The sequence below is a fragment of the Dendrobates tinctorius genome, unplaced genomic scaffold (genome assembly GCF_039654945.1).
Source record: "Dendrobates tinctorius isolate UK_male_01 unplaced genomic scaffold, ASM3965494v1 ptg000136l, whole genome shotgun sequence".
In the NCBI taxonomy this organism is placed as follows: domain Eukaryota; kingdom Metazoa; phylum Chordata; class Amphibia; order Anura; family Dendrobatidae; genus Dendrobates; species Dendrobates tinctorius.
Genome location: NW_027361804.1, coordinates 5707682 through 5724251, shown reverse-complemented (window position 1 = coordinate 5724251; position 16570 = coordinate 5707682). Strand labels below are relative to the sequence as shown.

At 39.4% G+C, this 16570-nt stretch overlaps 1 protein-coding gene across 2 annotated transcripts in view; it reads left to right on the top strand.

Annotated features, from left to right (window-relative positions):
- Positions 1 to 16570, top strand: part of LOC141048516 (sodium- and chloride-dependent betaine transporter-like) — a 35809-nt gene that overhangs the window by 17310 nt on the left and 1929 nt on the right. For both annotated transcript variants that reach the window (XM_073544191.1, XM_073544192.1), the window contains 10 exons: positions 4276 to 4410; positions 5877 to 6017; positions 7751 to 7832; positions 8134 to 8266; positions 8668 to 8802; positions 13248 to 13351; positions 13538 to 13662; positions 14022 to 14134; positions 14636 to 14773; positions 15777 to 15879. In XM_073544191.1, the coding sequence (XP_073400292.1) occupies positions 4276 to 4410; positions 5877 to 6017; positions 7751 to 7832; positions 8134 to 8266; positions 8668 to 8802; positions 13248 to 13351; positions 13538 to 13662; positions 14022 to 14134; positions 14636 to 14773; positions 15777 to 15879 (1209 nt within the window). The remainder of the gene's footprint in view (positions 1 to 4275; positions 4411 to 5876; positions 6018 to 7750; positions 7833 to 8133; positions 8267 to 8667; positions 8803 to 13247; positions 13352 to 13537; positions 13663 to 14021; positions 14135 to 14635; positions 14774 to 15776; positions 15880 to 16570) is intronic.

Sequence of the window (16570 nt, the reverse complement as noted above, 5' to 3'; positions counted from 1 at the left end):
TGTATTCATAATAATAACTCCCTCCATCCACATCCAGAGCTGTACTCATAATAATAACTTCCTCCATCCACATTCAGAGCTGTACTCATAATAATAACTCCCTCCATCCACATCCAGAGCTGTATTCATAATAATAACTCCCTCCATCCACATCCAGAGCTGTACTCATAATAATAACTCCCTCCATCCACATCCAGAGCTGGATTCATAATAATAACTCCCTCCATCCACATCCAGAGCTGTATTCATAATAATAAATTCCTCCATCCACATCCAGAGCTGTATTCATAATAATAACTACCTCCATCCACATCCAGAGCTGTATTCATAATAACACCCTCCATCAACATCCTGAGCTGTACTCATAATAATAAATTCCTCCATCCACATCCAGAGCTGAACTCATAATAATAAGTCCCTCCATCCACATCCAGAGCTGTACTCAAAATAAAAACTCCCTCCATCCACATCCAGAGCTGTACTCATAATAATAACTCCCTCCATCCACATCCAGAGCTGTACTCATAATAATAACTCCCTCCATCCACATCCAGAGCTGTATTCATAATAATAAATTCCTCCATCCACATCCAGAGCTGTATTCATAATAATAACTACCTCCATCCACATCCAGAGCTGTATTCATAATAATAACACCCTCCATCAACATCCTGAGCTGTACTCATAATAATAATTTCCTCCATCCACATCCAGAGCTGAACTCATAATAATAAGTCCCTCCATCCACATCCAGAGCTGTACTCAAAATAAAAACTCCCTCCATCCACATCCAGAGCTGTACTCATAATAACTCCCTCCATCCACATCCAGAGCTGTAATCATAATAACTCCCTCCATCCACATCCAGAGCTGTATTCATAATCTCTCCCTCCATCCACATCCAGAGCTGTACTCATAATAATAAATTCCTCCATCCACATCCAGAGCTGTATTCATAATAATAACTCCCTCCATCCACATCCAGAGCTGTATTCATAATAATAACTCCCTCCATCCACATCCAGAGCTGTACTCATAATAATAACTTCCTCCATCCACATTCAGAGCTGTACTCATAATAATAACTCCCTCCATCCACATCCAGAGCTGTATTCATAATAATAACTCCCTCCATCCACATCCAGAGCTGTACTCATAATAATAACTCCCTCCATCCACATCCAGAGCTGTACTCATAATAATAACTCCCTCCATCCACATCCAGAGCTGTATTCATAATAATAACTCCCTCCATCCACATCCAGAGCTGTATTCATAATAATAAATTCCTCCATCCACATCCAGAGCTGTATTCATAATAATAACTACCTCCATCCACATCCAGAGCTGTATTCATAATAATAAATCCCTCCATCCACATCCAGAGCTGTATTCATAATAATAACACCCTCCATCCACATCCAGAGCTGTACTCATAATAATAACTCCCTCCATCCACATCCAGAGCTGTACTCATAATAATAAATTCCTCCATCCACATCCAGAGCTGTACTCATAATAACTCCCTCCATCCACATCGAGAGCTGTACTCATAATAATAACTCCCTCCATCCACATCCAGAGCTGTACTCATAATAATAACTCCCTCCATCCACATCCAGAGCTGTACTCATAATAATAACTCCCTCCATCCACATCCAGAGCTGTACTCATAATAATAACTCCCTCCATCCACATCCAGAGCTGTACTCATAATAATAAATTCCTCCATCCACATCCAGAGCTGTACTCATAATAATAACTCTCTCCATCCACATCCAGAGCTGAACTCATAATAATAACTCCCTCCATCCACATCCAGAGCTGTACTCATAATAATAACTCCCTCCATCCACATCCAGAGCTCTACTCATAATAATAACTCCCTCCATCCACATCCAGAGCTCTACTCATAATAATAACTCCCTCCATCCACATCCAGAGCTGTACTCATAATAATAAATCCCTCCATCCTCATCCAGAGCTGTACTCATAATAATAAATCCCTCCATCCACATCCAGAGCTGTACTCATAATAATAACTCCCTCCATCCACATCCAGAGCTGTACTCATAATAATAACTCCCTCCATCCACATCCAGAGCTGTATTCATAATAATAAATTCCTCCATCCACATCCAGAGCTGTATTCATAATAATAACTACCTCCATCCACATCCAGAGCTGTATTCATAATAATAACACCCTCCATCAACATCCTGAGCTGTACTCATAATAATAAATTCCTCCATCCACATCCAGAGCTGAACTCATAATAATAAGTCCCTCCATCCACATCCAGAGCTGTACTCAAAATAAAAACTCCCTCCATCCACATCCAGAGCTGTACTCATAATAACTCCCTCCATCCACATCCAGAGCTGTAATCATAATAATAACTCCCTCCATCCACATCCAGAGCTGTATTCATAATCTCTCCCTCCATCCACATCCAGAGCTGTACTCATAATAATAAATTCCTCCATCCACATCCAGAGCTGTATTCATAATAATAACTCCCTCCATCCACATCCAGAGCTGTATTCATAATAATAACTCCCTCCATCCACATCCAGAGCTGTACTCATAATAATAACTTCCTCCATCCACATTCAGAGCTGTACTCATAATAATAACTCCCTCCATCCACATCCAGAGCTGTATTCATAATAATAACTCCCTCCATCCACATCCAGAGCTGTACTCATAATAATAACTCCCTCCATCCACATCCAGAGCTGTACTCATAATAATAACTCCCTCCATCCACATCCAGAGCTGGATTCATAATAATAACTCCCTCCATCCACATCCAGAGCTGTATTCATAATAATAAATTCCTCCATCCACATCCAGAGCTGTATTCATAATAATAACTACCTCCATCCACATCCAGAGCTGTATTCATAATAATAAATCCCTCCATCCACATCCAGAGCTGTATTCATAATAACACCCTCCATCCACATCCAGAGCTGTACTCATAATAATAACTCCCTCCATCCACATCCAGAGCTGTACTCATAATAATAAATTCCTCCATCCACATCCAGAGCTGTACTCATAATAACTCCCTCCATCCACATCGAGAGCTGTACTCATAATAATAACTCCCTCCATCCACATCCAGAGCTGTACTCATAATAATAACTCCCTCCATCCACATCCAGAGCTGTACTCATAGTAATAACTCCCTCCATCCACATCCAGAGCTGTACTCATAATAATAAATTCCTCCATCCACATCCAGAGCTGTACTCATAATAATAACTCCCTCCATCCACATCCAGAGCTGAACTCATAATAATAACTCCCTCCATCCACATCCAGAGCTGTACTCATAATAATAACTCCCTCCATCCACATCCAGAGCTCTACTCATAATAACTCCCTCCATCCACATCCAGAGCTCTACTCATAATAACTCCCGCCATCCACATCCAGAGCTGTACTCATAATAATAAATCCCTCCATCCTCATCCAGAGCTGTACTCATAATAATAACTCCCTCCATCCACATCCAGAGCTGTACTCATAATAATAACTCCCTCCATCCACATCCAGAGCTGTACTCATAATAATAACTCCCTCCATTCACATCCAGAGTTGAACTCATAATAATAAATCCCTCCATCCACATCCAGAGCTGTATTCATAATAATAACTCCCTCCATCCACATCCAGAGCTGTACTCATAATAATAACTCCCTCCATCCACATCCAGAGCTGTACTCATAATAACTCCCTCCATCCACATCCAGAGCTGTACTCATAATAATAACTCCCTCCATCCACATCCAGAGCTGTACTCATAATAATAACTCCCTCCATCCACATCCAGAGCTGTATTCATAATAATAAATTCCTCCATCCACATCCAGAGCTGTACTCATAATAACTACCTCCATCCACATCCAGAGCTGTATTCATAATAATAAATCCCTCCATCCACATCCAGAGCTGTATTCATAATAATAACACCCTCCATCCACATACAGAGCTGTATTCATAATAATAACTCCCTCCATCCACATCCAGAGCTGTACTCCTAATTCTGCAGACCACCAGTTGGAATCCATCATCATTGTGCTGACATGTTCTGTAAAGACAATGATCCATCAGGGGGCAGCAGTAACTTTTGTGGATTTGGCGCCTGAGCGCTAACAGGAAGCCAGCAATGTGTGAGTGCAGCTCTGAATGTAAGTAGGGGAATAACGTGTTTAAAGGAAAAGTTTTTATTTCTTTTTTTAATTATTTGTCCCTTTCATTCCGTAGGGGCATTTTTCATCCCATACCTTATATTTCTAGTCACATGCGGCATTCCCATCTTCTTCCTTGAGATTGCACTGGGTCAATACACTACTCAGGGGCCGGTCACTGCGTGGATTAAAATCTGCCCCTTGCTTTCCGGTAAGTCCTGTAGACAATGATCTGCTCCAATTCTTCTTCATACATGTCAGTCTCAGTGCGGATCAGACCTGGGAACAAGCTGCAGTTGGACTGGTTATACTGGTGGAGGATATACTGGGTGTAATCTGCTGCTGCCATTTCTCACGGCTAAAAGAACATTTTGGGAGGAAGAAGTGGTGTTCCGCCAGAGAACCTTCTTACATTCCAAAAGAGATCCAACAGATCCTGTAGGTGCACTGCTGTCTTCAGAAATATCCCTTTAAAGGGGTTTTCCATGTGGGACATTTCTAGCATATCCACCGTCGTGACTCACATCCATCTTAAGAGCGGGGTTTGGTTGAGCAGTTAGTGGAGAAGAGGCCGCGCATGCGCAGTTACCGCTCTACTGACAAAGCTTCATTCGTTAGGTTTGGGTCATTTTTATGGGACGTCCACTGCTGGGAGAACGGGGCCTCGTGGCACAACCTTAGTGGAGCAGTGGCCTGGCATAAATGGGACTATCACACCACAAGAGAATAGAGAAAAACTGCTCCTTCACAGCTGACTCTACCCTGCCAACGTGCAGATGCCCATTTACTGACAAGGTTCCATTCTCTAGGTACGGGACATTTTTATGGGACGTCCACTACTGGGAGATTGGAGCCTCATGGCCCAGTCTTGTTAGTGAAGCTGTGGCCTCATATGCACAAAAATGAAAATATTCTACAAGTGACTGGAGAAAACTGCACATTCGCAGCTGACTGTACCCTGATAAAGCATTGATTAGATGTGGGTCATTGTTATTGCAGGTCCACAGGTGGGACCTACATCTACCCTGAGATAGGAGCCACATCGTACAACCCTGTCAGTGGTGAAGTTACAGTATATGTGTGAAATTGGAAATATCACACAAGTAACTAGAGGGAAAAGCACATGCATAGCTGACTCTCCACTGACCATACCCCATTCTCTAGATGTGAGTTATGTTTGTGGAGAGTTTAGTGCGGGGACCCACATCTTTCTCAATATTGGGGGCAAATTGCATAATCCTATAGAAATGGCAGCACATGCGGAAAATGGAAACGCTAATGCTGAGAACCTCGCATGCACGGCCACTGCTCCACTGACAAAGTCCCATTTTCTAGATTCAGGTCTGGGACCCATACGTATCCAGAAAAACAGGGTCCTATTTTATGCCACTGTCAGTGGAGACTTGCGCCACTTTTCTCAAAACAGATGAGGAACTCAGAAATGGAGCTTCCATCTAGTAGAGATTTTCCAGATGGTAGTAACCATTTCACATAGCCGAGGTCAAGTAATTTTAAGAGACTTTTGGGACAATAAACACAAGCAGGACAGAATGTGAAGAACGACCTGACGTGAAAATAATAAATGCCGGATCCAGAAGCCATTAAAAATCCTGGACGCAAATCCCTCATTGGAGAAGTCGATCTTGTGCTGATTTTCTTTCTTCTCTTCTTTTGCAGGCATTGGATATGGCACGATGGTAATGTCATTCCTGGTCAATATCTACTATATCATAATATTGGCATGGTCGTTTTTTTACCTTTTCAACTCATTTGTCTCTCGTCTGCCCTGGGCCAGCTGCAACAACACCTGGAACACAGGTATCTAGAGCCTAGGCTGCAGTCAGTGGCCACTTGTACTTTTTTCAGGGATGTATCGCTCGCGATTAGTTTCCTTTAAAGAAAAACCTCAACCAACTCTTGAGGGCACTAACCTCCATCAAGGGTCCCAGTTCTTCTACCCCTAGACCCAATTATTAGGAATCCTAGCTGTGCCCAGATTCCGATTTTATGGGCACCAATGGTCTTTGTCCAAACCATGATCTCACGGTCTACGAAGCTTCGTCTCCACATTAATCCTATATCTCTAGCATATACTATATCATAGACCTAACTGGACTCAGCAATAGGCGCTCCACTCGCCCCACCCTGGTTCCAGTGGAGCAGCTGATCCATACTCTTATTGGGGTCTAACCACTTCACTTATCTACATCTCCCAGCAGACAAAACAAATGTAGCCGTCCAACTTCATCCAGCCCCATCGCAGTACTGTGGCATGGACATCTTGCAGCTTCTGAACCTACTTCTCAGGCTCCCTCTACAATTGACAGCCAAGAAGGCTGCAACATCCTTACCCGTAGAGTATTGTGAACTGATGTTGGAGAACCTGCAAAGAAAACAGTATTAAGGCTGGTTTCACACTTGCGTTTTTTTGCGCTGTATTTTAGCGCTAAAAAACGCATGCGCTTTTTTCCCTATATTTTGCATGGGATGCGCTTATGTGCGCATACACATGCGTTTGTATGCGTTTTTACGCGCATGCGTTTTTTTGTGGTGTGCACTCGGGCGCACAAAATGCATCCTGTTGCATTTTTTGGGCGTCCGACTTGCCTCAAAAAGATGCATGCGCGCGCAATGCTTTTTTTTACAGCAAGACACCCATTATAAGTCTATGGGTGTGCATATGTGCGCATTGGCATGCTCATGTATGCGTTTTTTTGCGCATGCGTTTTTTTGTTGACCATTGGTTAGACAATGGAAATTAGGGGTTTGGGTTAGAGTTAGGGTTAGTTAAGGGGGGTTAGGGTTAGGGTTTGGGTTAGGATTAGCATGGTTTGGTTAAGGGTTAGTGTTTAGGGTTAGTTAGGGTTTAGGGTTAGGGTTAGTAGGGTTTGGTTAAGGGTTAGGGTTAGTAGGGTTTGGTTAAGGGTTAGGGTTAGTAAAGTCATGTTTTGGGTTAGTGTGAGGGGCCAACTAATGTTGGAAAAAACCGCAAACGCGGTAAAAGCGCATTAAAAACGCATACAAATGCATAAAAACGCTGCGTTTTTTTCATGCATGCTCATAAAAATGCTTGAAAAAAACGCAGCATTTGTATGCGTTTGTATGCGTTTTTTCCATGCGTTTTTTTGCGGGAAAAACGGCCTGCAAAACAAAGCAAGTGTGAAAGTAGCCTTAGTACACATCACACCATGAAAAATAATGTAAATTACGTAGGGGCAGGACGAGAGAACTTCCAAGCAGTTTCTAAGATGAAGGGGCTGTCCAACTTTCCAAAATTCTTTTCAATATGCTTCTTCTATAACATACCGTACTTTCACTGGTTCTAACTTGTCACTTCTGCTCTTCTGGTGGTCTTCTTGGTGCTGTGGTGGTCTCTGCCAGGCTGTCGTGGTCATCACATCTTATTCTGGCATGATCTGGAGCGACAGGTGATAGAGCCAGGGAGTTACTTACCTAAATCCTACATTTTGGCTAACGCTATGTTCCGACAATGACTTGGTGTTGTCTAATCGTCTTTATGGGAATATTTTATTACATTTTCTTCTTCTCAGAAAATTGCATGGAATTCACTCACAAGGGAGAAAATTGGAGCCGCACCATGAACCACACAAGTCCAGAAGTGGAATTTTGGGAGTAAGTCAATCATTTTCGGTACAAACATCCCAGCCCAACTCAACCACCCCGGTGCCCTCCACACTGATATATCTTCAGTGTAAAAAACCCTCCTAGTTACCTGTGTCTCCTCGTAGCCCCCTGGGACAATTTGTTGGCCCAGTGCATTGGTGACACCATTCTTGTCTCCTGACTCCTTCTGGCCCTTCTGGTCATGTTCCTTCTGCAACTGACGGTGAAGATGACGGCAGCCTCCGTCCCGCAGATTCTCACTGTCGCGGCTTCATTACTTTCGATGATCTCCATTTATTGATCTCCTCAGGAGACGGACTCTGGGTCTCACAGACGGCATTGAGAACATTGGATCAATTCGATGGGAGCTCGCCCTGTGTCTTCTACTTGGCTGGATCATCTGTTACTTCTGTATCTGGAAAGGAGTAAAAACCACTGGAAAGGTGAGTGCAAAAAAGGTGTAAATGTAGAACGTGGTGGATGTGAGAGCCAATATTAGATTACCTATGGGCTGATCTCCAGTACCCAGGAGCGGCCACTACACAGCACCAATGTTCACATCTGGCCAATGCAGATGATGATGGTTGGGGTCCCGGACGTCTCCGCTCACCGATCTGATATTGATGATATATATAACTCAAGCTCAGAAAAATCTTTTTAATTATAATCTTGGAATAGATCTTCTAGGAAAATCCTGGAATGTTTGGTCAGGACAATCAGCAGCTTCATCCTGTGTGCAACAAACCATGTGTAAATGTTATAACTTGCAAATTAGATTTTCCAGAAAAAAACAGAAAAATATTAATTTCTTCCATTTTGGCACCTCTTGTTCTGCCGTTCGCAGGTTGTGTACTTTACTTCAACATTTCCCTACGTGATGCTAATCATCCTGCTGATCCGCGGCGTCACACTGCCCGGGGCTTCTAACGGCATCTTGTTCTATTTAAAACCAGATACTTCTCGACTAAAGGACCCGCAGGTGAGCAATGACCTAAACCAGGGAGGCGAGAGCATCTGCTCTATCGTCGGGATCTACACATTGTATTTATTATAAGGAATAATTGTATTATAGTAGTTATATTCTTGTACAGAGGAGCAGTATTATAGTAGTTATATTCTTGTACATAGGGGCAGTATTATAGCAGTTATATTCTTGTACATAGGGGGCAGTATTATAGTAGTTATATTCTTGTACATAGGGGCAGTATTATAGTAGTTATATTCTTGTATATAGGGGGCAGTATTATAGTAGTTATATTCTTGTACATAGCAGTATTATAGTAGTTATATTCTTGTACATAGGGGCAGTATTATAGTAGTTATATTCTTGTACATAGGGGCAGTATTATAGTAGTTATATTCTTGTACATAGGGGCAGTATTATAGTAGCTATATTCTTGTACATAGGGGCAGTATTATAGTAGTTATATTCTTGTACATAGGGGCAGTATTATAGTAGTTATATTCTTGTACATAGGGGCAGTATTATAGTAGTTATATTCTTGTACATAGGGGCAGTATTATAGTAGTTATATTCTTGTACATAGGGGCAGTATTATAGTAGTTATATTCTTGTACATAGGGGCAGTATTATAGTAGCTATATTCTTGTACATAGGGGCAGTATTATAGTAGTTATATTCTTGTACATAGGGGCAGTATTATAGTAGTTATATTCTTGTACATAGGGGCAGTATTATAGTAGTTATATTCTTGTACATAGGAGCAGTAATATAGTAGTTATATTCTTGTACATAGGGGGCAGTATTATAGTAGTTATATTCTTATAAATAGGGGCAGTATTATAGTAGTTATATTTTTGTACACACGAGCAGTATTATAGTATACAAAAAAAGTTTAGTGTCTGCTCACCTCCTCCTGGAGCGCACGGATCCTGTTGTGCAGCAAGTTCTCAGAACTTAGAAAAAATAAAAAATAAGTCCAGCGCTGTAAGTCCATAAAATCCATTTTTCTTTTATTCCAATGATTGCCAATGATTAAGACGCACGGTTTTGCGTTGAGACGCGTTTGATTTTAATGTTCTGGACTATGACATAATTGCTTTTATCTTACTGGAAGTGATGGAATAAAAGAAAAATGGATTTTATGGTCTTATTTTTTTCTCAGTATTATAGTAGTTATATTCTTGTACATAGGCGCAGTATTATAGTAGCTATATTCCTGTACATAAGGGCAGTATTATAGTAGTTATATTCTTGTACATAGGAGCAGTATTATAGTAGTTATATTGTTGTACATAGGGGGAAGTATTATAGTAGTTATATTCTTGTACATAGGGGCAGTATTATAGTAGTTATATTCTTGTACATAGGGGCAGTATTATAGTAGTTATATTGTTGTACATAGGGGGAAGTATTATAGTAGTTATATTCTTGAACATAGGGGCAGTATTATAGTAGTTATATTCTTGTACATAGGGGCAGTATTATAGTAGTTATATTCTTGTACATAGGGGGCAGTATTATAGTAGTTATATTCTTGTACATAGGAGCAGTATTATAGTAGTTATATTCTTGTACATAGGGGGCAGTATTATAGTAGTTATATTGTTGTACATAGGGGGCAGTATTATAGTAGTTATAGTCTTGTACATAGGAGCAGTATTATAGTAGTTATATTTTTGTACACAGAAGCAGTATTATAGTAGTTATATTCTTGTACATAGGGGCAGTATTATAGTAGTTATATTCCTGTACATAAGGGCAGTATTATAGTAGTTATATTCTTGTACATAGGGGGCAGTATTATAGTAGTTGTATTCTTGTACATAGGGGCCGTATTATAGTAGTTATATTCTTGTACATAGGGGCAGTATTATAGTAGTTATATTCTTGTACATAGGCGCAGTATTATAGTAGTTATATTCTTGTACATAGGGACAGTATTATAGTAGTTATATTCTTGTACATAGGGGCAGTATTATAGTAGTTATATTGTTGTACATAGGGGGCAGTATTATAGTAGTTATATTCTTGTACATAGGAGCAGTATTATAGTAGTTATATTCTTGTACATAGGGGGCAGTATTATAGTAGTTATATTGTTGTACATAGGGGGCAGTATTATAGTAGTTATAGTCTTGTACATAGGAGCAGTATTATAGTAGTTATATTTTTGTACACAGAAGCAGTATTATAGTAGTTATATTCTTGTACATAGGGGCAGTATTATAGTAGTTATATTCTTGTACATAGGGGGCAGTATTATAGTAGTTGTATTCTTGTACATAGGGGCCGTATTATAGTAGTTATATTCTTGTACATAGGGGCAGTATTATAGTAGTTATATTCTTGTACATAGGCGCAGTATTATAGTAGTTATATTCTTGTACATAGGGACAGTATTATAGTAGTTATATTCTTGTACATAGGGGCAGTATTATAGTAGTTATATTGTTGTACATAGGGGGCAGTATTATAGTAGTTATATTCTTGTACATAGGAGCAGTATTATAGTAGTTATATTCTTGTACATAGGGGGCAGTATTATAGTAGTTATATTGTTGTACATAGGGGGCAGTATTATAGTAGTTATAGTCTTGTACATAGGAGCAGTATTATAGTAGTTATATTTTTGTACACAGAAGCAGTATTATAGTAGTTATATTCTTGTACATAGGGGCAGTATTATAGTAGTTATATTCCTGTACATAAGGGCAGTATTATAGTAGTTATATTCTTGTACATAGGGGGCAGTATTATAGTAGTTGTATTCTTGTACATAGGGGCCGTATTATAGTAGTTATATTCTTGTACATAGGGGCAGTATTATAGTAGTTATATTCTTGTACATAGGCGCAGTATTATAGTAGTTATATTCTTGTACATAGGGACAGTATTATAGTAGTTATATTCTTGTACATAGGGGCAGTATTATAGTAGTTATATTGTTGTACATAGGGGGCAGTATTATAGTAGTTATATTCTTGTACATAGGAGCAGTATTATAGTAGTTATATTCTTGTACATAGGGGCAGTATTATAGTAGTTATTTTCCTGTACATAAGGGGGCAGTATTATAGTAGTTATATTCTTGTACATAGGAGCAGTATTATAGTAGTTTTATTCTTGTACATAGGGGGCAGAATTATAGTAGTTATACTCTTGTACATAGGGGCAGTATTATAGTACTTACATTCTTGCACATAGGGGCAGTATTATAGTAGTTATATTCTTGTACATAGGGGGCAGTATTATAGTAGTTATATTCTTGTACATAGGGGGCAGTATTATAGTAGTTATATTCTTGTACATAGGGGGCAGTATTATAGTAGTTATATTCTTGTACATAGGGGGCAGTATTATAGTAGTTATATTCTTGTACATAGGGGCCGTATTATAGTACTTATATTCTTGTACATAGGGGCAGTATTATAGTAGTTATATTCTTGTACATAGGAGCAGTATTATAGTAGTTATATTCTTGTACATAGGGGCAGTATTATAGTAGTTATATTCCTGTACATAGGGGCAGTATTATAGTAGTTATATTCTTGTACATAGGGGGTAGTATTATAGTAGTTATATTCTTGTACATAGGGGCAGTATTATAGTAGTTATATTCCTGTACATAGGGGCAGTATTATAGTAGTTATATTCTTGTACATAGGGGGCAGTATTATAGTAGTTATATTCTTGTACATAGGAGCAGTATTATAGTAGTTATATTCTTGTACATAGGGGGCAGTATTATAGTAGTTATATTCTTGTACATAGGGGGCAGTATTATAGTAGTTATATTCTTGTACATAGGGGGCAGTATTATAGTAGTTATATTCTTGTACATAGGGGGCAGTATTATAGTAGTTATATTCTTGTACATAGGGGCCGTATTATAGTACTTATATTCTTGTACATAGGGGCAGTATTATAGTAGTTATATTCTTGTACATAGGAGCAGTATTATAGTAGTTATATTCTTGTACATAGGGGCAGTATTATAGTAGTTATATTCCTGTACATAGGGGCAGTATTATAGTAGTTATATTCTTGTACATAGGGGGTAGTATTATAGTAGTTATATTCTTGTACATAGGGGCAGTATTATAGTAGTTATATTCCTGTACATAGGGGCAGTATTATAGTAGTTATATTCTTGTACATAGGGGGCAGTATTATAGTAGTTATATTCTTGTACATAGGAGCAGTATTATAGTAGTTATATTCTTGTACATAGGGGGCAGTATTATAGTAGTTATATTCCTGTACATAGGGGCAGTATTATAGTAGTTATATTCTTGTACATAGGGGGTAGTATTATAGCAATTATATTATCTGATATAAGTAGTAGTATTCCTCTACTTTTGATTATTGTTCAGTTTCTTTCTTATTTGGGTTACATATAAATACAGTTTTGCACATGCAGCTTTGTATACATTTTAGAACTAATATATTTTCTGCCGTAGGTCTGGATAGACGCTGGGACGCAGATCTTTTATTCCTTAGCTATCACTATGGGGTTCACCATTGGTATTGGTAGTTATAACACCTATAATTACAACTGCTATAGGTAAGTGTACGTGGTGATACAACTACACAGTCAATGGTTTGGGGGCCGTGGGGGGAGAGGACCTAAAACGTCATGTAACCTTGTAACCTCACAGCTGAATGTCATGAAAAGCTAATACAATTTCACAATAAAATAATAGTTAAAGTAAATATTTATTTTTATTTTTTTGTGCTTTTATTATTGCAGGGATTGCGTCATTTTGTGCTTCTTTGACAGTTTGACGAGCTTCTTGGGAGGTTTTGCTATTTTCTCTGTTTTGGGCTTCATGGCGCAGGAGCAGGGGGTCCCAATATCTGAAGTTGCTGAGTCTGGTAAGAAAGAATTCAAGCTTTGTAGGAATCAATAAGAAACACAACGTCCTACCTGCTACATAACAGACTGCTTCCTTAAGCCTTTTTTTGGCACTTTATGGAGCAGAATGAACCAGAAGACTTTATTTGCATCCCTTCTTTCACAACACCAATAATAATTCTATATAGAATATTAATGTGAGTGTACTGCAGTTTGTTTAAAAGAAGACAGCAGAATAATGAATACAGCTATGGATGTGACAAGTGTTCAAGAGGTGATGAATGCATGACAAATTCTTTTTCTATACGTTGCATATGACATGCCCTGTGGATGGCGGTCGGTGTGTGTACATGTGGGATAATTATGTGACTTATTACAGGACCTGGTCTGGCTTTTATCGTGTATCCCAAGGCCGTGACGATGATGCCGGTGTCCCAGCTCTGGTCCATTCTCTTCTTTATCATGGTGATTCTCCTTGGGCTGGACAGTCAGGTACCTAATATACACAAAGGGCTCCAGATATAAAAACATGACTCAGATTAAACCTTTACAGGCAGCTGCTACATCCTTTTGGAGATTACCTCCTTTACAAGCAGCTTTGTCCTCCTTTTGGAGATTACCTCCTTTACAAACAGCTATGTCCTCCTTTTTCAAACTAACCTTATAGAAGCTGTATTTTCCTCTTTTATGTAATGTTCATTATACAAAGTAACATCTTATTACTTGGTTGATGTAACAAGATTCAGTTGCAGGTCAAGTTCAGCATCCTGATTGAAGGTTTACTTATGGAGAATTTATGAGAAAAAATAGATTAATCAATTCTCCCATTGCATTCTGTGGACTAGTGAGTCGACAAAATGGCAATATCCATCCCATACAATCAAACTTTCATGGCTTTTCCTAAGGACTTGGAAACAATTTAGCATTTGTGGGAAGTTGTTGGATTTTTTCTGTTTTAGATAAGTTTATACTGATACTTTTCTCTTTTTACAGTTCATTTACGTCGAGGCTCTCTGCTTGTCCATCATTGATCGTTATCCCACAGTTCTGCGTAAGGGGTACAGAAGGGAGATACTTATCCTAATTATATCTGTAGTCTGTTTCCTGTTCGGTCTGTCTATTGTTACTCAGGTGATTCACATATCATAGCCAGCGTACATAATTATTCTCTTTTCTTGAGTCTTTTCATGTTTACGTTTCCTCTCATGCTGCACCACTTCTCTTGAAAGATTAATTTTTAGGCTTCCTCTCATGCTGCACCTATTCCCTGGGAAACCTATATTCTCAGGTTTCCTCTCATGCTGCACCGATTCTCTGGAAAGCCTAGATTCTCATGTTTCATCTAATACTGCACTGATTCTTTTAAATTTTATGTGCTCAGTTATCATCTCAACCTGCACATTTTTTTCTGGAAAGTGTATATTCTAAGGTTTTCTCTTATACTGCACCTATTTTCTTGAAAACCTAGATTCTCAGGTTTCTTCTCACGCTGCACCTATTCTCTGGAAAGTTTATATGCTCAGGTATCTTTTAATGCTGCACATATTCATTGGAAAGTTTATACTCTCAGTGTTTCTCTTATGCTGCACCAATTCTCTGGAAACTACATTTTCAGCTTTCTTCTAATGCTGAACCGAGTTTTTAGAGCTGTTCATACTTGTTTTCATTTTAGGCATCTTTATTTTTAGTGTGAAATACATTATGGCTTTTGCGCCATTTTCAAGCTCGTTTTTCAGTCCTTGTAATTTTTCGGGTTTGCTCAAATGGTTTAATTATCCAGAGGTTTTCAGCTAATTCATCATTTGCAATTTTCTGAAATTATTTTTTTATCTAAATTTTACTTTTTACATAGCTGAAGACTAACATCAAGCTTTTTCAATGCTCTTTAAAGGACATCTAAAAAGTCTCAAAAGAGCAAAATAAAACATTTAAATTTACACAAAATTCAATGAAACTCTTGCACAATTTTGAAGAAGTTGGCACAAAGTTCACCGAGGAAAACAGAAAGAGAAGACAAAAACATGCCAAAATAATGAAAGTGATGAATCAGGGCCATAGTCTTGTGTGACCTACAGGGTAATGGATGTAAACGATCACCAGTTCCTGCCGTCATGAAACCCTCTATATTTTACAGGGAGGAATATACATATTCCAGCTCTTCGACTACTTTGCTTCCAGCGGAATCTGCCTCCTTTTTTTTGGGGTAGCTGAGTGTATCTGTATAGGATGGGTGTATGGTGAGTATTAATACTACGCAGATACCAGTATGGTCAGGGGCATGCAAGTCAGCCTTACTGCCGGGGGTATTCATGAAGCCCAGCTAGTGGCCAGGCTTCATGGGATGTCATCAATTTCATTATACAGTGCAATTTTCTAGTATTATAGCATATAGTACAAAGAATTGCAGGTTTAAAGTGAAAATTGAAAAATTAAAAAAAGTGAAAAAATATATAAAAGTTTCAATCAACTTATTTACCGCAATTAGAAAATAAAAAAAAACATTTTCACTATCATTGCACTCATAAAAAGTCCATACAATGAAAATATAAAATGAATTAATCTGTGTGGTAAGGCCGGTTTCACATTAGCGCATTTTCAGCGCGCGCACGGCCGGGGGTAGCTCCGCCCCCGAGCCGGCTCTCTGCCCGGCGTGCCCGCCCCTTGCTTGTAGCGCCGCCTACTAGCGGACAGCGGCGCCTGCGATCGGCGCACCCTATCTTTAGCATAGGGTGCGCAGGCCGTGCGCTAGTTGCGCTTTGACCTGTGCTGCGCACTTTTGACGGTGCGCCGTGCGCGCCAAAATCAAACTTTTCGGATTTTGGCGCGCACGGCGCACCGTCAAAAGTGCGCAGCGCAGGTCAAAGCGCAACTAGCGCACGGCCTGCGCACGATCGGCGCACCCTATGCTAAAGATAGGGTGCGCCGATC